A 25,960-nucleotide genomic window follows, 5' to 3' on the forward strand; every position below is an offset into this window, starting at 1 on the left:
AAACAGGTAAGTGATTGATCAAATATAAAATCAGTCAGAGGTTTTTGATAAACTCTGTCGCTTTAAAATTATTTAGCCAATTCTTGTGTACCTCAGGTTCTTTTTAACAAAAAGAAGTTGAAAGAAAACAGCCAAAAACAGTATACTTTCTGTCAAATCTTTTTTTCTAGAGAAATTTGTACAGTTTTTTGTTCTCAATATTAAAAATCAAATATAGAAACATTTTCTGTCTTTAGGCCTTTCTCAAGATTCCAATATTCTCCTTACCAGCTTTATAATACTGTCTTTCACAATTTGCTTACAGGGCATGATCTTTGGACCTCTATGTTCCCTTTCATTTTCAAAGCAAAGGATATACCACACTTAGTTTGCCAGCTCTCTTTAATTTTGGAATCAATCGCTGAAATAACTGTTGTCATCATTACATGCTCCTAATTAAGCTCAGTAATTGTTTTTCAACACAAATTCAAAGTTGTTGGCTTAGCTGCAGCAAATGAATTTTTCACAGTATCCCCATAATCATTCTAATCACTGTGGTACAATGATTATTAAACTGTGCATATAGATCAGGGGTTCAACACTTGGTGTGGGCTTTGTCCTAATTAATATGTTTAAATCAATGTAGAAATAGTATTAATGATTTCCAGTGATTGTCATAAACACATTACTGATAGGATTGCAGACCCAGGAGAATTTTCCTATAATGCAAAGTAAGAAATTTGCTTTAAATGACTATTTTAAGCATCTGCATTAATATCATATTAATTCCAGGAAACATAATGAATTTGAACTAAAATCTTGACCTTTTTCTGGGGAACACCCTTTAATATTAAGTAATTAAGCCCTGTATCAAGAATATAATGGCTGGGGGGGTATGTTTATTGTCCTTAGATAATATAGTATGTGTGTATGTGTTTCAGAACTGGACCTTGCTACATTAAGTGTTTGTTAAAGTGCTTATTTCCAAGCCCATCCCTAAATTTCTGAAGGAGAACTCCAAAATCTAAAATTGTAACAGTCTCTCTGGGTGATTGTAATGTGTACTAAATTTGATTCCATTGACCTTGGCCTATACCAACAGTCCTAGGCCTAGCTTTGACATTCCCTTCCTGTGTATCCCTGGATGAGTCATCTAATTTTTCCAGAAGTCATATCCATTAATCATAAAATCTGCACAATTATATATATCCTGCTTTATCCCATGGGATAAAGAAGGCATCTTATTAAGAAGATGACGTGAGAAAATGAAAAGAATAGAAGGCAGAAGGACAACTTCTATGATTTTTATTCAAAGACACCTTGCGCCTGGGTGGCTCAGCTGGTTAAGCGTCCGACTTTGCTCAGGTCATGATCTCACTGTTCCTGCGTTGAAGCCCCACAGTGGGCTCTGTGTTGACAGCTCAGAACCTGGAGCCTGCTTCAGATTCTGTGTCTCCCTCTCTCTGCTCCTCCCCCCCTCACACTCTGTCTCTGTTTCTCTCTCAAAAATAAATAAACATTAAAAAATTAAAAAAAAAAAAAAAGACACCTAGACCTCAGACTTAAGACCTCATGACTAGAGCAGAGTAGACTAAGTTAAAAAAATCTCCTCTGGTGATCCGGTCAAGAGGAGATCTGCCAGAAATCCTCTATGACATTTGCAGATGTACTTCTGATATAGTTTATCCTGTGTACAAATCATTTACATAGGTGTTGCTTCACTTTCCCAAATAAAATATATATTCTGAGCTAGAAGTAAACTCATGGCTATCCGATTATCTAAGACTTTTATTTAGAAGAAATACTACCCAAGTACCAACTTTATGTAATCCATTTTCCTTCCCTTTGCAAAGCTTCCTGGCTAGACTTTAATTCTCATGTGTTACTTGGCCCTTAAAAAAATTTAGAGTGAGCCTTTCCATGGGAAAGTTTTGTTCAAACTTACCTAAATTTCTATATCTTGATGCTTGCACTGAAACCTTGTTTGTGAAGGTGTTTACTGCACTAGAAGTGACTAGAAGACAAGTTGCTTTTAAAATGTTTCCAAAGTTATGCTTTATATATAACTTATTTTATGCTATGAGATTTTTTTCCCTAAAAGGAAATTACTAAAAGAAGTTACTAAAATCAACCACACCCTCACTTTATGGATAAGGAGGAAGTTAATGCCAGGAGAGAGAAATGATTATTCCAAGGTCACACAATGAATATCAGAACTGTGACTAGAAATGATCATTCCTTGCTTTAATCAATAGCTCTTTCATGTGGCTTCACGGTATATCCAAATAATGTCAAATAATGTTAGAATCTGTATCATAAAGGTTTCTTTCTATTACACATACACACACACACACACACAATCTAAAGTTATGAGTGAGTCTTTTTAACAAAATTTAAGTTAGAAAGGGTCATATTAACTAAAACTTTACATTTTGTTGCTAATGTGCATTATCTGAAATATCTCTGCCCTTTGCTTTATTATGATGGAAATTGGTTCTGAGTCTGCCATTTTCATATTAAAAACAAGTTCTTTTTTCACTCTCTTTCTAAAGCCTCTTGTCTATGAGTATTTTATGCTATGATATTACAGATGAGCTAAACCACGTTAAGGGGATTTGAAATAATAAGCTAAATTACCTGTCTTTAGCCTACTAATTCACACATATCTTAGAAACAGAAGCCTTTAGCAACAGTGAAATTTGTAGTCTCTTCATTCAGAGTATTTCTTCATAGGTAAAAACTAATGAGTAAATTGTCATGAGAACCACTATCTTATATCCTTCTGCCTGTTATAAGCCAGTAGATATTTTTAATTAAGTGCAGAACTGATTGATAATTGTGGAAACAAATCTTTTCCTTTCCTTGCTTTTTCTGTTGTTTTTCTGTTTCTTCCTTCCTTCCTTCCTTCCTTCCTTCCTTCCTTCCTTCCTTCCTTCCTTCCTTTCTTTCTTTCTTTCTTTCTTTCTTTCTTTCTTTCTTTCTTTCTTTCTTTCTCTTTCCGTGCTTTTTGCTACCTGTTTTTCTATTCTTTCCTTACCTGTCTCCCTCCATCTTTCCTTTCTTTTTCTTTTCTCATTTTTCCTTCCCTTTCCTTTCTTTCTCTTTTCTTTCTTTTGTTTTTCCCCTCAATTCTAACCACAACATGGCACTGCACGCCACCAATCTCAAGAAAAATTCTCCAAACTTTCACTATTTGCAGACGACATGATACTCTAAATAAAAACCTGAAAGTCTCTACCAAAAAATTTCTAAAACTAATACATGAATTCAGCAAAGTCTCAGGATATAAAATTAATGTACAGAAATCTGTTGTATTTCTATACACCAACAATGAAGCAGTAGAAAAAGAAATAAAACAATCAATCCCATTTACAAGTGCATCAAAAACTATACGATACTTAAGAACAAACCTAACCAAACACTACACTCTGACCTATAGAAAACTCATGAAAGCAACTGAAGAGGACACAACAAAATGGAAAAACATTCCACACTCATGGATTGGAAGAATAAATATTGTTAAAATGTCTATACTATGCAAAGCACATTTAATGCAATCCCTATCAAAATACCACCAGCATTTTTCACAAAGCTAGAGCAAATAATTCTCAATTTGTATGGAATCACAAAAAGACCGCAAAAAGCCAGAGGAATCTTGAAAAAAAAGCAAAGCTGGAGGCATCACAATTCTAGACTTCAAGCTATATTACAAAGATATCGTCATCAAGACAGTGTGGTACTGGCACAAAAATAGACACATAGATCAAAAGAACACAATAGAAAACCCAGAAATGGACCCACAATTATATGGTCAACTAATATTTTACAAAGCAGGAAATAATATCCAATGGAAAAAAGATAATCTTTTCAACAAATGGTAGTGGGGAAACAGGATAGATAGCAACATGTAGAAGAATGAAATTGGACCACTTTTTTACACTATACATAAAAATACACTCAAAATGGATGAAAGACCTAAATGTGAGATAAGAAACTATCAAAATCCTAGAGGTGAACATAGGCAGCAACCTTTGTGACCTAGGCTGGAGCAACTTCTTAGTAGACCTGTCACCGGAAGCAAGGAAACTAAAGCAAAAATGAACTTCTGGGACTTCATCAAGATAAAAATCTTCTGCACAGTGAAGGAAATAATCAATAAAACTAAAAGGCAGTCTATGAAATGGGAGAAGATATTTGCAAATGACATATCTGATAATAATAACTTTAGTATCCAAAATCTAGAAAGAACTTAACCAAACACAACACCCAAAAAACAAATAAGCCAGTTAAGAAATGGGGAGAAGACATGAACTGACATTTTTCCAAGGAAGACATACAGATGGCTAACAGGCACATGAAAAAATGCTCAAATCACTCATAAGAAGAGAAATACAAATCAAAACTATGATGAGATACCACCTCACTGTCAGAATGCCTAAAATTAACAACACAGGAAACAAGAGATGTTGGCAAGAATGCATAGAAAAGGGAACCCTCTTGCGCTGTTGATGGGAATGCAAACTAGTGCAGACACTCTAGAAAACAGTATGGAACTACCTCAAAAAGTTAAAAATAGAGGGCGACTGGGTGGCTCAGTTGGTTAAGGGTCTGACTCTTGATTTTGGCTCAGGTTATGGTCTCAAGATTCCTGAGTTCAAGCCCCACATGGAGCTCTGCACTTACAGCATGAGACTTGCTTGGGATCCTCTCTCCTTCTTTCCCTACCTCTCCCCCCGCCCCCCCCCCACACACACACCTCCTCTCTCTCTCTCTCTCTCTCTCTCTCTCTCTCTCTCTCTCTCTCTCTTCTAAATAAATAAATAAATAAATAGTTAAAAATATAACTACTACCGTATGACCCAGCAAGCGCATTACTAGGTATTTACCTAAAGGTTACAAAAATACTGATTGAAACCCCACTGATTATAAACCCCACTGTTTATAGCAGCATTATCAAAAATAACCCAACTATGGAAAGAGCCCAAATGTCCATCAAAAAGAATGAACTCTTGCCTTTTGCAACAACATATATGGAGCCAGAATGTGTTATGCTAATAAGCAAAATAAATTAGAGAAAGACAGATACCATGATTTCACTCATACATGGAATTTAAGAAATAAAATAGATGCACATATGGGAGGGAGAAAAAAAAGAGAGAGGGAAACAAAGCATAAGAGACTCAAAGAGCACAAACTGAGGACTGATGGATAGAGGTGCATGAGAGAAGGGTTAGATGGGTTATGGGTATTTAGGAGGGCATTTGTTATAATGAGCACTGAGTGTTATATGTAAGGAATGAATCACTGAATTGTACTCCTCACACTAGTGTTGCACTGTATGTTAACTAAATGGAATTTAAATAAAAATTTGAAAAGGAAAAAAAAATTACTCTTCTAAGTCATCCTAATGAATAAGACAGAGATCTAACAATGGTTCCTGGGTTGGGAGTAGGGTAGTGGAAAGTGGCAACACTTGAGGATATTGAAAATATTTAACATTTTTTTTCATTTGAGCGGTGGGTATCCAGCTCTTTACCTTTGTAAAAATTCACTGAGCTGCATCCTTCAAATTAGATAATTCTAAACACTTTATTGTGTGCATGTTTTACATCAAAGACAATAAATAAATAAATAAATAAACAAACAAACAAACAAAGAAACAAACAGTGTGGTGTCAGAAGTATGACTTTACCTATAACTGGGTGAAGGGTAACCAGTGGCAGCACAATTCAGGATGATTTCAGATTTTGATAAATCCAAAGGAAAAATAATGTCTTGTGGCTCCTGGGTAAAAACAGGACGGCTCAAAAGACCAGTACCTGAAAAAAGAGAAGAGTAACACCATATGAAAACATTTGATCCTGCTTTGAATGCAACTGTGTATTAGATATGAAGTCAATACACTTTTAACTTTTATTTTGAAACTATCTCAAAAACATAGAAAATCTTGCAAGAATAATACAAACAAATATTTTTTCTGAACCCCTTAGAATCATGTCACAAACCAATGCCCCAACCCCCCTAAAAACTTTTATATTTCCTAAAAAGGACATTCTTTTACATAACCACAATAAAGCCATCAAAATAAAAAAAAAAATGAACATTGACTGAGTACTAGTGTCTAATCCTCAGGCCCCACTTTAACATTTTCCTAGTAAAATCTTTCACAGCAAAAGTACCCAGTCGAGAGTTACAGATTTTATTTAATCGTTGTATATTTTCAGTCTCCTTCAGTGTGGAACCATTCCCTACTCTTTCCTTGATTTTTCTGACTTTGACATTGCTGAAGATTACAAGGCTGTGATCTGGTCAAGTTTCACTCAGTTTGGGCTTGTCTGAGCAGTCAGCTACCAAGAACAGGGTAGGGGTCCTGGTAGGAGCTGTATGTTGAAGGTGCAGGTAATAAAAAGGGTCTATAAAGACTTTTAAAAACAATAACAGAACCAGTGAAAATTGGCTCTTATTTTTAAAAATGATCACCTTAAGAAGTCTCCTCCCCACCAGCCAGAATACACTGATTACACTGTCTTACTCTGCCCCTCTGTACCTCTCCCCAGCTGGGTGCACCTTAGTGTCTGCTGTTTTACTATGATTCAGGGATACCATGTGCTTTATATTACACCCTCTCAGGTGGTACAGGACTTCAATTTGCCCCAATACTGCTGAAGTTAACTTTGGTCACTGATTGTGAGGTATTGTCTATCAGACTTTTCCATTTTAAAATTATTTTTTTCCTCCTTATACTTAGTAAGTACTTTGTGTTTAGAGATTTTGAAACAATTCAAATATACTGTTCTTCAATGAACACTTAAGTGTTTTATTAATACATTTCTATCAAAATGGTCTACTCTATCAGAGTGGATAAATGATTTCTTATTTTATTAAACAAGTAATAATCTATTAATATTATTTTGATGACCAAATTGTGAATGATTTGGCCAACAAGAGCCCATTTAATGTAGTTTATCTTTTTGACATGTGCCTATCATTCTTTGAATACTTCCTTACTTTATTGTACAACAAAATGTCCCAGAATTATCTTGTGTTTTTTCTACTATAGCCATGGAAGTAGTCATCTACTCTCCTAAGCAAATCTGGATCCTTTTATTAGAGAATGGTATTTAGAAACCATGATCTGGATGCTAAGTGTACGCAATGTTACTGAGGTGTTCTTGCTCCCAGGCCTTCTCACTCAGTGTGTGTGTATGTGTATATATAGAAATATTTATGCATTTGTTCAATTCCCCTATATATAACTAATCTCCAGGGAATGCTGCTGTAGATTTTATAAAGGTCCTCTTCATTCTGCACAGGTTCTGACATGTGCTCCCAAGTTACTCCCACACCTGCCCTGAAACCACTTATTAAGCTATCCCCTCTCTTCTCACCTCACTCAGGTTCTGACCTTGTGCAGTGCCTCCATCCTGTGTGTATTCTTTTTCACTCCACTTGATCTCTGACCCAACATCCAGAGTCATATTCCACTCTCTGTGGCAATGGAACCCTTCCGAGCCTTCTTAGACTCTGATATCCTGGGCTAGGCTACACCACCATAGGCATCCTTATCACCTTTCTTGGGCTCTGCCACTTTGCCTCTGAGCCACCCCTGTGATACCCTCTGCCTTACATGGATAGCTTTTTCATCCCTCTCAGTCTCTACCACCTCATGCTGGGCTGCTGTAACTCTCATCATCCACATTCATGTGGATGCCTACTTTACTTAGCTCCCTTCATGACATTTGGACTGAACTGCTAAGAAAGAAAGGGAAAGGAAAGAGGAGGACGAAGAGTTCAATTCTCACATTTAAGGTGAAATGATGTTTTGCTGTTAGATTTTAAGTTGAAATAAACAACACAAAGTATAAATCTCATCATACCAAGACTTAACGTTAGGACACCCAGTCCAGACTCTAATTGTTGTACGTGAGAGACATGTAAGAGCATGGTGATCTCCTCTACCTACCATAGTTCTACAGCATCTCAAAGTTGGTAGATGTTTTGTAGACCACTCAGGCCAGACTTTGTGGTATAGAAATGCAATGGTACCTCCGAATCAAATGGACCTCAGTGGACTTGAACAATTCTCAGTATCTTCATTGGTAAAAAAGATATATGTATCTTAAATGATTGTTTTCAGATTTAATCATACACTGCTTATGAAGTATGGCATATTGTTCCCAGTACAAGTAAATGTATAGTCACCATATCATGACGATCACCATCACCATTGTCATTGTCACCATTATTACAGACAAGGAAATTGAAACCCAGGAAATTGAATCGTCTTTTTTGAGATTCACTACTTGCTGTAAGAGAAAGCAAGAAATCAAACTCTGGTTTCCTGATTCCCTCTTCACTGTTTTCACTATCCACTCAGATCTACTTCCTTCTCATTAGTCTTCCAAAATATTTGTAATTTATACTTATATTACAATTGTATATTTATAATTTCAGTACATTTCATTAATAACCTAAAAGTGGAGACAGACAGGTTTTAATTCTAGCCTAGTCAGTTACTACATAATGGTGGACAAGTTACTTAACTCTCAACTGTAAAATAGCAACACTTAGTCTTATGTGTTTGTGTTGTGAAGCCTAGTTGAAAAAGAGTGAACTGAAAACATAATACAGACTCTTTTTACCCCAACACCTAATGAAATGGGCAAGAAATTATAAATGCAAACAAATAAGTAAACAACAGAACTGAACAATGTCTGAACAAGAAAAGGGACAAATGCCATTGACTTTAAACTAATCAAAACAAACGAAATAAACAACAAAAATAACTGAGCCGTAAGAAGAGTTCAGGCCAGGCTCAGGAAAGAGTTTTTGACTCCTTAATCTTATCCCTATCTCCACTGGTGAAATGAAAAAATGCTGAGAACTCTCATAACAACCTCTAGTTCTGGAGTTAAGTACATTTGTATATGCATCATGTTTTTTAATCTTATTCCTTTTCTAGCTGAAGAGGAGTAAACACAGCTTATGGAGAGTAAAGCAGGAAAGTGTGAATAGTAAAGATGACTGTATTTTACAGACAAAGAGTTTCATGCCTATATACTCACTTGGTAAAACTCTAGAGTCCAACTAATAAACAATACATCTGTCCAGCGAAGTATACCTATAGTCCTCCACCAATAATATTACCAAACACCACTAAAAAAATACCTTAAAATAGAGAAAAGTACCCAAGTATTCTGATAAAGGCTGAACTTCCCTCAATCTCATCATTCCCTCAAGTTACAAAATGAGGGTGCTCATGACACATCCAGCCTCCAAACTGGAGCTAAGAAGGAGAAACAAACAAACAAAAGAGTCCCTGATTTGATGAGATAAAAGTTAAGAAATATCCCTCTCTATAAAAGAGTACATGAATTGTTTATACACATTTCCTCAAGAATGAGCAAATGAATGGGAATGGAAGAGGAACTATGCAAATATATTTCAAAAATGAAAGCGGAAAACATAGTATGCCGAAGATAGACAAAATACCAATCAAGAAGAAAATGTAACTCAAGGAACTCCAGGAAATTTCTCAAAATCATTTCATGCTGTAGAGTAAGAACATGAATTCAGACAAAGCTAACATAACTGGATGGCAATGAAAAAACAAACAAATAATAGAATCAGATAAATCAGGAGGTTGCAAACTTAAGGATACAAATTGTAAACCAAACAACATCGCTAAAGATCTGATAAATCAATTAGAATAAGTAAGTAATCAGATACCTGCTGAAGTCAAATTATTGACATTAAGGGAAAGTTTGAGGTAATTGTAATTAATGACGTTGAAAAAGCACAGATAAAAAGCAATTGAAAAACAGGTAATGAACAAGAAAGATAAAGATGAACCAACATAAAATCTTCGCCATTGAGACAGGGAATAAAACAAATATATCAGCAGCAGATATCATAAAGAAAATTTCCTGTGAATTCAAATATACCATGTTCTAGGGACATCTGAAAGAAAGCATTCAATACCAAGGCATGTGTGATCTTAAGTGATTAAGTGATCTTCAAAGTTAAAGAAAGACTTAAAAAGACTAGGCTGAAACCAAATATCATCTAAAAAGTGGAAGAATATATTAAATTCATCTCAGATTTTAAAATGGTAGCCTTCTACACCAGAAGACAGTGGAAAAGAAAGCCTGTAACATTCTGAATAAAAGTGTGACAAGTCTATTATCACCTACCAAGATATCTTCCAAGTTGAATGGCATTCAACATTCTTTAACATAAAAAAGAAACCTTCAGAGAATATAACATAAATGACTATTCTTAAAGAAATGACTTAGCAATGAAATTCAGCCAATTAAAAATGAACCAATATATAGCTTTAAAGAATGAAGGAGCTATAGGATGAACACTGAATATATTTAAATATAAAACTAATACTTATACCCCATGTTATTTTTAGTTATAGGACAGAATATGAAAGCTGTAAACTTGGATAATATAAAAATAACAATATAAATAGAAGAATGAAGGGTTATAAGGGAACGTAGTTACAAATGTTTAAGTGCTAATATTTTCTTTTATAGCAAAAAGTCAACTTATAAAAATACATATATATTAAATATAAATTACAATTTTTAAAAGCATAAGTACTGTAACTTCTTGGTATTATTTAGTGCATCTTTTACCCTTAGAGGACTCTTTTAGGAAAACAAATACAAACATAAATATCTTTGTTGACTCAAATCATTTATTACAAGTTCACAATTCTCCTCATTTTACTTGGCTTCAGTTTGACTTTTGTTAAACTAAAATACAATTAAGTCTTCATGTTAAAAGTAGTATCTATTATAAAAATCCCATTTTTATAAAAGCATTTTTCTATGCATTTATCTACCTTCATATTAGTCTATATCTCTGTATTTATATGCATAGAAAGATGGCTACAATCTTACCAAATTTTAATAATTTTTATTTTGGGGAGAGTTTTACTTGGGATAAAATTTTTTTTATATTTGCATAATTTTTCATAGTTTGAATGTTTAAAATGAACATATACTATACTAAAGAAAATACAGGTGACTCTTGAATATGGGCTTGAATTACACAGTCTACTTATATGCAGATTATTTATAGTACAGTATTGTAAATGTATTTTCTGTTCCTTAAGGTTTTGTTAATAACATTTTATTTTCCCCAGCTTACTTTATTGAAGGAATATAGTATATAACACATATAACATACAAAATATGTATTAATCAACTATTTAGGTTATTGGTAAGTCTTTCAGTCAACAGTGAGGTATTGGTAGTTAAGTTTGCAGGGAGTCAAAAGTTATATACATGAATTTTCAAGTGCATAAGGGGTCAGCACTCCTAACCCCTATGTTGTTTAAAGGCCAACTGTGATGGAAGTTTTTTAATGTTTTATTTACTTATTTTGAGACAAAGAGTGTAAGTGAGTGGGGAAGGGGCAGAGAGAGAGGGAAAGAGAGAGTCTCAAACAGGCTCTGCACTGTCAGCACAGAGTCTGATGTGGGGCTCGAACTCACCAAACCTGAGATCGTGACCTGAGCCAAAATCAAGAGTCAGATGCTTAACTAACTGAGCCAACCAGGTGCCATGGGATTTTCCTTTTAAATGAAGTAAAAAGACTGAAAACAAGTAAGTTGAAGTGGTAATTAATTTTTGACAGTAGAATATGAATGGCTTTTCTTTTCCTTTTGTAGATATTACCAACCACCCTCCTGCCCCACAAGAAAGAAATCTGGTTGAAATAATGCACATTGGCCATCTAGCATTGCACCATGCACAAGAGAGGCACACACGAAATATTAATTAATTTATCTTCCTTTACCTTCACTTAGAGAAAAGTGCTGTTCAAATTCCATACAATCCAAATTTGGGGTATAACTTCACTTAATAATACCTTGTATTTGGGAGATGATTTGTGGTTTTCAAAGGACCTTTACATACACCAATTATTAAATCCTGGGGCATCTGGGTGGCTCAGTCAGTTGAGTGCCCAACTCTTGATTTGGTTCAGGTCACCATCTCACAGTTCGTGGGATGGGGCTCTGAGTTGCACTCCACATTGACGGAATGGAGCCTGCTTGGGATTCTCTGTCCCTTTCTCTCTGCCCATCCCTGCTGGTTCTCTCTCTCTCTCTCTCTCTCTCTCTCTCTCTCTCTCTCTCTCTCCCTCCCTCCCTCTCTCTCAAAATAAATAAATAAGCTTTAAAACACAAAACAAAATAAATCTTAATCTACCATTTGGTAGATTAAGAATTTATAACTAAAGGAACAAGGCATTTTCTATCAAACTGGTTTATTTTGAAGCCACAAAAGCTTGGTTGTAGTGAACTTGGTTGAGTTCATACCAGTGAAAAGTCTAGCTTGTCAACTAACTGGACTCTTTTGGTAGACTTTCATTTTTTATTTTTTATTTTTTTTATTATTTTTTATTTTTTTTTATTTTTTTATTTTTTAATTTTTTTATTTTTTTTCATATTGTAATGGAATGATTACATAATAGCATACTTTTGCTGCTGTGTTTATACTGTCAGAAAGCAAAGACAACATTAGTTTTTCTGTACAAGAACACCTGAAACTGTGACAATATGATATCAAAATCGAGAAATCAAAGTGCTTTTTCAAGTACTTTTACTTTAAGAATATACTAGAGGTTAGGATGAGTGTTGACAATAAGCAATTAAATAATTGTATTAATAGTACCTACTATTATAAAATCACCTATGATTATAATGCTACTCTATAAAATTGTTTCATTTGACAGTAAAGCAAGAAGTTTGCAATATAGGTTCAATGAAAAATAAATAGTTTTAAATGACAATTTTAAAAAAACATAGTTATTGAAAATTAATGTAGATTTGTCTCGTTTTCCTTCTTCTTTTGTCTTCCATATTAAAATATATTAATTATTATTAATTATATGCATATATTTATATATATTTATAAATATATTTATATTTTTATAAATATATTTATATTATATTTATTATAAATATAATTTATAATACATTTATTTTATTATATTTATATAAATATAAATATATTTATAAATATATATAAGCATATACGTATATTATTAATTATATATACATATATATGTGAATATATATATATCCTATGATCTGACTCCAATACTGGATCAAACCTACCAGTGTCTACAGTTCACTGTCATCTCTTGAATATCGAGAACATTTAATTGTATCTAAGGCAGTCGCATGTTGGCATTTCTGAACAGTTCCATGAACATCTTCATGGAAAATCAGCTTTTAACCTATGTTAAAAGTCATGTCATCTTCTTTTATACTAAATAGGCAGTTTTTTAATAGCAAAAAGTCCTATTTGATTTACTTTACCCTTCTAGCCATGGTTAACTAGACCAAAGGTGAACATGTCCTCCTGGGCTGCTATGTTTCTCTCTCTAGGAATTAGCAAATAATATTAAGACATGATTGTTACTTGTAAAGATATGACCTATTCAGGAATATTAGAGCAATCCATTTTCCATAAAACTCATGAAAACTTAGAGAATGCTAGTCTAGTCTACAGACTGAGACAGACAGTAAGACAGGCGGTAGAATGATGGAGACAAAGAATAATTGAACAAAGACTGGCTTTATTCTGTGAGCTTTTTGATCTTTGGGTCCAGTTTTTAGTGAGACCTGCCTCTGGGTTCTATGAGGTATCAACTCTACCATATCTGTTTCTTGCTAAGAGACTTAGAAAGACAGATTCAAAACAATAAACAATAGACAGAAACCAGTGTTTTTGTGCTTTTCTTTTCTCTAGAACTATGAAAGCACAAACAACCTGGGTAGTCAACCATTTGTTTTCAGAAGTTATTAAGGGGAAATTCAAACACCTGAGAAGGTTCATATCTAAAAGAACACAAAACTAAACAGTGTATTATCCATGGTTTTACTTGAATCCCAATTTTTGGGCTTGGGAAAATTTCAGGTTTCACAGAGGGGTAATAAGACTAGACATCTCCAAGGTCACATCCAGATAAAGAGTTGCTGGGATCTTTCTTTGTGTCACAATCTGTCCCTCCGAATATAGTTCCCTACCCCGATTCCTGGCACTCCCTAAAATGTCTTCTACTGAAGAAGTTACATTTCTAACATCATTTTCCAATTCAATTTCAATTTTTTTATTTGAAAAACAAAACAAAAAATAAGTAGAGTCTAATGATTTTGCTTGGTTTTACCAAAGAGGAAATTAAACCAGGCATGTAACCAGTATGATTGCATGGGGCTCAGCTCTTAGAAGGGCCCTGCACTTCTGGTTCTGTTCTGAAGTCACTGCCTTAGCACTCTTAATACCGTTAGCCACATATTTGAGTTTTATAAGTGAAGTTTGATGAGTCTGGTGAACATTGAGTGCTTGATGCCTTGGCTAACATTTGGTACCTCCTCCTGTCACCAGGCCTGCCTCCCCAGGACCCTGCATTTTTATTTTTCACTGTGCCCTGCAAATTATGTAGCTGGTCCTAACGCTTACAGAAATTAAATGATTTGCTCAGGGACACTGCTAGTGAAATTATAGAGCTAGTACTCAAATTCAGATTTGACTCAAAGTCCAGGATTGCACACACTACACTATAACCAGTTCTGCATAGTTTCAGGATTTAAAAAAAGGCTCTCTCCCCTCTGGCTTTCTTTCCTTTCTATTGCTTTCTATTACTAAGCCTCTTAGTTTCCAAACCAAGTTCTTAAGCCTGTTGAACCTAACCTAGACTAAGTCAATTATGTCTTCTCTGGAATTCATGTTCAGAGGAAAAAAGCATCAAGGATTTTGGGGCTCATAGGTTTAGCTGTCCAATAAAGAGTTGGATATATTGATGTGAGGGCTGGGTTGGAGAAACTGATTTTTGGAAACAGTGGTTGGAAACAGTGGCCTTTAAGTTCTAATGAAAAGAAAACTTTGTTTTAGCAATAGTTCAATGGTAATCATTCTACAAATATATTTTATACTATTTCAAAAGTGTAGGTTTCCATGTCCACTACATCATTATTTACAAAAGCCAAGACATGGGAACAACCTAAGTGCCCATCAGTGAATGAACAGATTAAAAAATGTGGTAAATACATAAATGAAATATTATTTGCCATAAAGAAGGAAATACTGTAGTTTGTGACAATATGGATGAACCTTAAGGTCATTATGCTAAGTGAAATAAGTCAGACAGAGAAAGACAAATGCTGTAGGATCTCACTTGTATGTGCAATCTTAAAAGAATGAACTCATAGAAACAGAGGAAAGATCTATGGTTGTTAAGGGTGGAGATGGGGAGGAGTGGGGGGCAGAGGAGGGAAATAGGTGAGGTTTGTCCAAGAGAATAAACTTTCAGTTATGAGATAAATAAGTTTTGGGGATATAATATACAGCATGGTGGCTATAGTTAACAAGAGTATAGTGTATATTTGAAAGTTGCTAAGAGGACAGTTACTAAAAATTATCATCACAAAGAGAAAAAATTGTCACTATATGAGATGATAGATGGGCTTACTAACTTTATATGGTAATCATTTTACAATACATACATATATCAATCATTATATCATAAACCTTAAATTTAGACAATGTTATAGATCAATTACATCTCAATAAAGGTGGGAAAAAAAGGTACAATTTCAAAATAGCCTTAAATTTAAACCTTGATCAGAATCAAGCCATACGTTGAAATTGGCACTCATTTGACAACTAAGATAATCAGTGAGTCCTTATTCAAGCAAACATCAAAAATGAGGGGGCTCCTGGGTGGCTCAGTCAGTTGAGCATCTGACTTCAGGTCAGGTCATGATCTCCCAGTTTGTGAGTTCAAGCCCCGCATCGGGCTCTTTGCTGACAGCATAGAGCCTGGAGGCTGCTTCGAATTCTGTGTCTCCCTCTCTCTCTGTTCCTCTCCCGCTCATGCTCACTCTCACGCTCTCTCTCTCTCTCTCCTTCAAAAATAAATTTAAAAAAACATTTAATTTTTTTTTAAATGAGGGGTATGAGTTTAACATCTACCTGACAGTGGCCATACTTGAAATTCTTTCATGCAACAGACATTTGAGAAGATAATTCTTAATTGAAAAGCTACTTTGAACATAATAGAATCATTCTGGTTATTTTCATATCAGACACTCTAGCAGAATGAACTAATGGCATACACTTGGTGTAAGATGTACACATGGAGACTTGCAGTATTTCAGTCCAGGCAGCCATCTATGGTGACCTAGTGATTCAAAGACTGAGTATTAAACCTGCCTGGAAAGTGTATGACACATCAGAAATGGTACACAGATCATAAAGTAAATCATAGTAAGAACTGTACATTACCATACAGTTCACATTCTGTTTATCATTGCAGTTTAAAGCCAAACCAAAATACAATTTGATATCATTGCTTGTTTAAATATTGCCAGGACACAGTGATAAAGTCCAATGGAAGCAAATTCAACCAAATTTTATTAGCTGTAATTATTGGCTAAACCTTCTTCAGGCACAGATAATATAAAAATAAATAAATAAATTGCACTCAAGGAGCTTATAATCAAATAAGAGCAACTGAGACATGTACTAAGAGCCAGGTCTAAAGTTGAACTTGTACACAAATTATCTTCATCCTTATAAGAACTCTGACAGGTGGATTCTAATATTACCGATGTACGTGTGAAGAAATTGTGGTTTAGAGGATTTAAGTAACTTGCTCAATATTGAACAGCCAGAGAGAATATTGTAATCCAATTTTGAATGCAGGCAATCTGACTCCAGAACACACACTCTACGTCACGTGATATGTACTCCAGAAAGGGAAGAAGACATAAAAATAAGTAACCGCAATATTACAGAATAAGTATTACACCAAAAGCATGATTATACTTTAAAGGGAGTTCAAAGAGGAAGTGATTAATTCTGCCTAGAGGTTATGGAAGACTGACAAAAAAGGTATTATGTAAGCTATGTGTAAAACAGTGAGAATGCCTTTGAAAGGGAAGGGTGTAGTATGGAAATTCTAGGACTAGCTTGAATAGAGACATAAAAATATGTGTCATTCAAAAATAGATATAATTAGTCTGGAAGGTAGGGGAATAATAAAATATAGAAATGGAATCGTATATGTAGAGCATTTTGAAGGCCCTTAAATGACATTACAGAGGTTTGAACTTGATGTGTTAACAGTTAGAAAACATGGAAGTGCTTTCAATTTTAAGCAGGACTATCTGACATGCTTAGATCTATGATTAACTGGAAGAACAAGGGAAGAGAACCACAAGTCATGGAGACTATTTATCAAACATTTGAAAACACTGAGATAATTGGGGCATTGTCAGTAGAAATGAAGAGAATGAGAACAATGCGAGAGCTCTTCTGAAGTGTTTCCAGGCAATACCGGCAGAATGATAAAACTGATTTGAAGTGAGAGATGAAGGAAAGAGAGCATTAAAGATTCCTCTGAGCTAGCTGTAACTGATGAATGCATGTATGTTGACTTCCTGAACTGTTTTTTTTAAGTTTATTTACTTATTTATACTGAGAGAGAGAGAGAGAGAGAGAGAGAGAGAGAGAGAGAGAGCGAGCGCAAGTTGGGGAGGGGCAGAGAGAGAGGGAGATACAGAATCCCAAGGAGGCTCCACACTGCCAGGGCAGAGCTCAATGTGGGTCTCAAACTCAAAAACCATGAGATCATGATGTGAGTCAAAGCCGAGTATGATGCTTAATCGACTGAGCCACCCAGGCGCCCATCCTTGACTGTTAACAGAAAAACAAAAAGGGGAAAGATGAGGGCACTGAGGATGAAAGTAGATGAGAAAACAGATACAAGTTTCATTCATTTTTCATTTATTTACTGAACAAGCATTTCTTCATGGGCTTACCATTTGCAGAAACTATCTCTGGGTCTGGAAAACAGAGTAAGGAAAAAAAAACCTGCTCAAATTGCTCTTCTAATGGAGCTTGTATTTTAATTGGGGGAGACATAAATTAAGTCAACAAGGACCACATGGTACCTGAGATGGTATTAAGTGCAATGGAGAAAAATAAAGAGTAAGAGAGCTAGGAATTCTGGGCTGATGTGGAGGAGTGTTATTTTATAAAATCTGGCAAAGGGAAACATCACTGGTCTGGTAACATCTGAACAGGGAAGGGTCAGGTTTGGCAAGTAGGGCTGGTAAGCCAAATAGGATGAGGGGGAAATATACTATCAGGCTTAGCAATGTAGAGATCACTGAACACTTAGCTTGAGTTAAGTGGAGTATGAATCCTGAATGGAGTGTGGATAAGGAGTGATGTGAAGACAGGAATAATGTATAATGATAATGTATAAAATGATCATCAGGAGAATGAAAAAGTGAACAGAGGGGAGAAACGAGATAGGCCATACCAGGAAAATTCGTGAAAGATTTCAAAATGACACAGGAAAATTGCTGGGTATCCTGTCCAGTGCATTTTTTGGAGTTAACTCTGCCTTTCAATGTCTTTTCTCTATTTTACAACAATGTAAGGAAGAGAAAACTGTGAAGGATGCAAATGATTCTTATCCATTGAAATGCAAATGAACTGTACCCAGTGCAATAAAATTGTTTTTTCCCCCTTTTCCCTTGTGGATAAACCAGGTTTTTGTTTTGTTTTGTTTTGTTATGTTCTTTGTGTCAGCTTCCATGAGATATAATTGATATACCATGCAATTTAGTCATGATAAACCCATCCTGCCTCCATTTATAAATATACTTTTCCATTTCTTGTTGCCTATGCACATGTGGTTCTTTGAATTCTACTTTGAACAGGTTGCAACATCTTACTGGTCCCCATGTTAATTCATTATTTAAACAAAATCTTTCAATGGGTTAATTTTTATTTGTTTGAGATTCATGATTTTGCTATTTAAAAAATGTCATTAAACATGTTAAATTTGAGTTGCCAGACAGACTCACAGATGTAGAGCCAGTAGCCACCTCTAAGCAGGAGTTGGCTGGGGAGAAAGGCAGAGTTGAATGGCATTGTTCTTTAAAGTTAGTACCAACGTGGAATTGAGTAAAAGGAAAGCCCAAGATGAAAGACCAGAGATTATCAACATCTTTAGAACTGACAAAAGAGAGAAAAGAGCAAAAAAATTCTGAGGAAGATCTGTATGAGAAAGTAAGACTATTTTACCTGAATCACTGTATTAGTTATCTATTGCCACCATAAGAAATCATCTCAAACTTAGCAGAATAAAAGTATGCAAATCCATTATCTTATAGTTCTGTAGGACAGATTTCCAAAATGACTCTCAATGAGCAAAAATCATGGTGGAGCTGCACCCCTTCTTGAGAAGCTTGAGAGTAGAATCTTTCTCCTTGCCTCTTCCAGCTTCTAGAGGTTGCCCACATTCTTTAACTTATGGAGCCCCCTTCTCATATCAAATGAATCTGACTATTCCTCCATAGAATTGTCATCTAACTCCTTCTTCTACTTTTAAGGTCTCTTGTAATTACATTGGGCTCAACCAGAAAATCCAGGATAAACTTCCTTTTAGATCAGCTGCTTAGCAACCTTTATTCCATCCGCAACCTTAATTCCCCTTTGCCATGTAACCTATCACATTCACATGTCCCAGGGATTAGGACATGGACAACTTTGGGGCCATTATTCTGCTGAACACATCCATCATATGAGAGGCCAACAAAGGAGAGTTTGTTTTTATGTTAATTTAATTTTGAGAAAGAGACCATGAGCAGGGGTAGAAACAGAGACGGAGGAAGACACAAAATCTGAAGCAGACTCCAGGCTGTCAGCACAGAGCCTGATATGGAGCTCAAACTCACGAACCATGAGATCATGACCTAAGCTGAAGTTGATGCTAACTGAGTCACCCAGGTATTTAATAGAGGACATAGTTAAGGTTGCTATGTGTTAGAGAACAGTGGAAAACAACAACAAAAACTTAACTTGGTAATCAAATAACCTTTTGTTTCCTTGGGAGAAATATCATTATCAAAGTCAAGATGGATTGGTAAGCAAGGCCAAGTTTAAGGTGAACCGAAGATGTAAAGAAAACTATGGCATGCAGTATAAACAACTTACAAGTCAGATGGCAAAGAGAAAGAGAGAAGTGAGCAGAGCCCAGAGAACCTGTTTGTATGTGTATGTTTCAGTTTTGCTTATTTATATGGTTAGGACGAAAGAGACAAGCTGATGTGTAGGGTGATGCTAATGAATCAACTGAGAGGCAAACTCAGATTCTTTTGAACTTCTGGGTCTTTGATACTACTACTTCCCTAATTTAGAGGATTTCAATATGGGTCTTTGATACTACTACTTCCCTAATTTAGAGGATTTCAATATGAACCTGTGAGAATTAACAACATGCTTTCAAGTATACAAAGTACCCAAAAACACTTCCTAAAATGTCCCTGGACATTTCAGTGAAGACTAGTGAAGATGTTAGAAAACCCTACAAAACCTATTATTATCATTGAGATATGAGAGTGGCCCCACTGGTTGCCCTCTAAGCTAAGACTGTCACCCCCTGAAATGGCACTGATTTCATGTGAATACTGATAACAAACTGAATGGAGAAAATTTGGGAGAAGATAAACAAATAACTGAGAAAAGCACTGTGAAAATCTTGAGCAGCCAAGATAGAGACACATCCCAAATGTCTATTACTTGATGAGAGCGGGTGCCATTTTGGTAACAGACTGTGACAACTAAGCATGCTGACCCATCAATCCTGTTTCTTGCTTACTGCCAACATGAATATCTTAATGAAATCTGTAGGCTTGGGGTGAAAGGTCACTCACATGGCCTCTTTTGGAAAGCTGAGACTATACCGCATTCCGAGGTAGGTCATTTATGCCTTTCTACTTTGTTAAGTTGAATTTCATCTCTCATTCCAGGCACGTACCTCTCCTGCCCTCTGTGCCATGCAAAAATGCCACCAAATTTGTCAGAAAAGATTTGCCCTTTGTGAAACTAGGCTGATTAAGTTTTATCAGCTCATATCTCTCTGAATGTTTGGTAACCTCATTCCTTATTACTGTCTCAGAGATCTTGCCTCCAGCCAAGGGCAGCTCTGCTCATTTATAATTTCCTGGTTCTTTCTCAGCAGATTAGGGTGAGGTATTTTTGTTTTTGTTTTGCCTCTATCTCCCTCTAACTGTGAAATATTTTTGCTAAGATTTCCTCATTTTGGTTTAAAACTTATTTAGAAATAGATTTATATTTTTCCCAATTTACCACAATGAAAGTCTCTCAGAAATTTAAATTATTGGTTGATAAAAACCTCTCATGCATTTCCCGTACTTGCCAATGTGATCTTTCTTATGAAGAAATGCTCCTTAGAGTGGATGAGCAGTTGTTCTATTTCTCTCTTGCTACATCAGTATAAACTTCATAAACACCATAATTACACTACACTAAACTCAGATATGAAATAAGAAAATGAAATAGCATCCCCTGATTCATTATGCTATATTGTCTTCCTCCCAATATAAAGATTAAATGACAGGGATGATTTACAGAGATGACAAACATGAGTTCAATTGTTCTTTTTCAGACTCATGATCAACAAAAGCTTTTTTTTTTCTTTTATGCGTGGGGAAAATTGGTTGGTTCCCTGTATGAGAAAAGCCCTTGACATTTTCTGTTGATTCTTCCAAGGTTCACACAGTACTAAATTTCGGTCCTGTTTTTCCTCACTTGAGTATTTGAACATAAACAGTTTCTCCAGTGATGCTACACTGACTTTGTAAACATTGACTGCACAAAGATGAGTATACATCAAGCTTTTCCTTCTCCTCCTTCCTATTCATGTTCTCTTTTCACGTTCTTTACCAACCTGTTTCCACGTTGGTCACCACAGGGGAAAAGTTAGGAACATCATACATCTCATTGGCATGGATTGGTATGCAAATGTAGGAGACAGTTTTATTTACTCAACCAGCATGGTTTTTAAGTTTAAGGTTATTAGTTTATTCCATTATATAAATAATGGATGTGTATAGAATATTTGCAAGTCTCAGAAATGTGAAGAGAAAAAAATACCCAATTTGGATACTGGTAGCAGTCATTCCTGAATCTTTTTCTATACTATGCTGTCAATTGTTAATCTCTACCAGGACCCAGTTAAAAATATAACATAAGTAATTTCACTGTTAATAATGAGAACTTGTGAAATTTTAGTTTTAATGGAACTACACATATTGCAAGTTTCATAATAATCCATTATGTCAAAATATATTTAAATAAAAATGTTTACATCGTTCTATATTATGGTTTTTTATTATAAATAATGCAATAACAAATGCCTTTCCTATACTGTATTTGTTATTATTTTCTTGGCATAATTTTCTAGAATTAGAATTGATGGAGCTAAGATAACTAATATTGGGGGTGTTCTGATAATTATTGTTAACATCCATCTAATTGAATCTTGTGAAGTCAGGGAATGCTTTTCAGTGCAAATTTATCCCAGTGGGGATTCGAAAGATAATCAATGGTGATGATGACAATTTTGACAATTTACTAACATTACATGTAGTAACTTGGCATTTATTATCTGATTTAAGTCTTACCCCAAACTCTGTAATGAAACTGCTGATCCTCCCCCATTTTACACAAGTTAGAACTTGAAACTAGTCAGTCTAACAACAGAAGCCACAATCTTAACCACCCCAAAGTACAGGAATTCAGGTGGAGGGATTCTTTAGAAAGGGGGTAGAGTAAGTAAATACAAATGCCTTTTAGCTACCTTAAAGAATGAGGAACTCATCTGGAGGGCTCTGGGAAGCCATAAATGTGACTTAAGCTTGTAACACATTTTCAGTATGAAAGACATGGCCAAATTCTGCACGCAAAGTGCCTAGGAAGCAGTAGCTGCCAGGCTTGCATTAACGTAGCTCAACAGAGAATCCTGATAGGAAGTGCTCTCCAGATAAGAAGGAACTAGACTTTGGGCAAATCTACTTTTTTTCTTTATTTGCCTATTAGACCTCAAAGGGTCCAAGTGCCTAAGGGTTCTTTCGATGCCATGATCTTGGCTGTTCTTTCTACTGCTTTGGAGAAATCGCAGATGGCCTACCATCAAGTGTAACATACACTCTAAGACTCAGTTCAAACAGAGCTGGGTGGACGCAGCTCTCTGAAGCGCTGAATTAAAGTGGATGCTGTTTTGTTTTTCTAGACAAAGAAAACAAAATTCTATCCAGCTCTTTTATCTTTGAAAATGTAGACATCCGTCTTAATTTTCCATGCTATTCCAAAGCTAAGCACAGAGACTAACTCAAATTTAGCAAACATTGCTATCATATATTGGCTATTACTTATTTTATTATTTATTTTATTTGTTTCTCTTGGTGCTAGCATGGAAGAAGCTGTTTTATGAACTCTTCACAAACACCAATAATTCACAGGTGCCAAGTGCCTTTGCTGACAAGAGCACAAGTGATAATAATGGAGAGTCCACTTCTGAGCTACGAGTCTCCTCTTAATCAGACTACTTAGCAGTGTACATAGGCTTTATCAGTAGCATGCACAATTTCTCCCCCTGCCCCTGCAATGACTAAAAAATAAAATAAAATAAAATAAAATAAAATAAAATAAAATAAAATAAAATAAAATAAAATAAAATAAAATAACGGAACCAAAACAGAAGAGAAAGGAAAGCTCTTATCGAGATATATTTTATGGAAGTTTTCAGCTTCAAATTGCCATTTTTAGGGGCATCTGGGTGACTCAGTCGGTTTAGCATCTGACTCTTGATTTCAGATCAGGTCATCATCTCATGGTTCGTGCGATCAAGTCCCTCCTGGGGCTCTGTGCTAACGGTACAGAGATTCCTTGGGATTCTCTCTCTCTCTATCTGTCTCTCTTTCTCCTTCAAAATAAATAATAAATAAACTTCAAATCACCATTTTTAAAATACCACATACATGCAATATTATTAGTTTCCTAGGACTGCCATAACAAATTACCTCAAACTTAGAGGTGCACACCAACAACTTTATTCTCTCACAGTTTAAAAGGCTTGAAGTATAAAATGAAGGTGTTGTCGGGGTTGATTTGTTCTGGAGGCTCTGAAGGAGAAAACATCCCGTGCCCTCTCCCCTGGCTTCTGGTGGTTCTCAGTGATCCTTGGCATTCTTGGGTCAACATCACTCCAGTCTCTGCCTGCATCTTCACATTGCCACCTTCCCCTTCACAGTATCTCTGTGTATCCTCTTCTCTTCTCACAAAGACACCAGTCACGGATTTAGAGCCCAATCGGAATCCGGATGATTTCATAAAAGTGGCTGTAACTAATTCCATTGGCAAATACCTTATTTCCAAATAAGTTCCCACTCTTATTTCTGGGAGGACATGAATTTTGTGGAGGATACTCTTCAACCCACAACACTTACCTCAACATTTTTTGAAAGATGTTTGTGCGGTAACACAGGTTATGTGGAATATTTGGGGAAAAACCTAAACAATAAACTAAAGGGATTTAAGTCTGTCCCTTTATTCCTTCAGTAGAGCTGTTGTGAAGTTCTCAGACACTTCACCATTAAAATAAGAAATGTGATTCTTCAAGGGGCAACCTAATATTCAGTGTTTTTCAAACTTCTTTGAAGGAAGATTTTTGTTGATTTTCGTTTTGTTTTGTTTAGTTTTCTTTTGTATAGTTCTTTGGAAATGCTAGAGAAAACGAGCCTCAAGTAGTTCATAAAATGACGTTCACTTGCTTTTCTGCCTTCTAGTTATCTTTTGGAATTCTGGTCTAAACTCTAGTACAGCTAGACTACATCTCAAGAAGCCCAGCGGAAATAGCAAACTTGTCTGTTTTTTACTTCTCCTGTAATTTTCTGGAATCTTAATAAAAGTGAAGCAATCACTTTTTGTTTTTAATTTTTTAATGCTTATTTTTGAGAAAGACAGAGAGACAGAGTGCGAGTGGAGGAGGGGCAAAGAGAGAGGGAGATACAGAATTCAAAGCAGGCTCCAGGTTCAGAGCTGTCAGAACAGAGTCTGTTGTGGGACTCAAACTCACAAGCTGCAAGATCATGACCTGAGCCGAAGTCCATCACTTAAACGACTGACCCACCTGGGCGCCCCTAACAATAACTTTTTAATACAAATTATTATGAAATGTTAATTGCTTTCTTTCATGAGTTGAGAGAATGAGGTGGTTTCTTTGAATAATAATAACTATCATGTAATTAACACACATTATTGAGTAGATTGAATGGATGTCTTATAACATATTATTTAATATGTTTTAATCCTTCTAATCCTGTAGGTATTATTTCTATTTGACAGATAAGGAGGCTGATGTTCCAAAGGCTCTGACTTCTCCATGTCCACACAGCTGGTAAAATGAGAAGCCCGTGCTCTTTCTCACTATGTGCACTTCCTATGCGAGTACAAATCTATTTTATTATATTATGTGTGTGTGTGTGTGTGTGTGTGTGTGTGCGCGCGCGCGCGCGCGCGTGCACTGGATTTACATCACTAAATGCTGTAGATGCTACTTATTTATTTATTTTCTACTTTATGAACTGTATAGGTTTCATTACATGTGTGTAATTAACTTGGAGATAAAAATGTCCACATACACATAACCTCTCATGACAATTTCGTTCTAACAATTGAAACAATGGTACCCCTAGCAAATCACAGGAGCTGATTAGCCAGGTTTCAGGGCTTGGAATTGCTGACACCACTATCATTGTTACATCCAGAAAATGTATGAGGTTAGAGATAAAATGGTCTAATTAACCAGGAGCCGCTTCAATATCCTCAATGACTAGACAAAGATTAATCAGAAAATGGAACCCTGCTTTTCAGATGGTGGAGAGATAATGTGGAGATGTATGTCAATGAACAATGACACCGAAATGACTAATAACCAATTATGTCTATAACCTGAAACAACTGTTTGAGAAATTCTCTAAGTCAGACATGGGAAATGAAGAGGGGAGTCTCTCAAAAATCTCTCATCTCAGAGAAAATGCTTTTGTATCTCAAGAGTTTTAGAGACTCTGAGAGATACA

At 35.5% G+C, this 25,960-nt stretch overlaps 1 protein-coding gene across 1 annotated transcript in view; it reads right to left on the minus strand.

Moving 5' to 3' along the window:
* LOC106969531 (contactin-6) overlaps nt 1-25,960 on the minus strand; it is a 280,443-nt gene that overhangs the window by 161,996 nt on the left and 92,487 nt on the right. Inside the window, 1 exon segment of the mRNA XM_053219040.1 lies at nt 5,672-5,798. Within this exon segment, the coding sequence (XP_053075015.1) occupies nt 5,672-5,798 (127 nt within the window).

This window comes from Acinonyx jubatus, chromosome A2 (assembly GCF_027475565.1).
Source record: "Acinonyx jubatus isolate Ajub_Pintada_27869175 chromosome A2, VMU_Ajub_asm_v1.0, whole genome shotgun sequence".
Lineage (NCBI taxonomy): Eukaryota > Metazoa > Chordata > Mammalia > Carnivora > Felidae > Acinonyx > Acinonyx jubatus.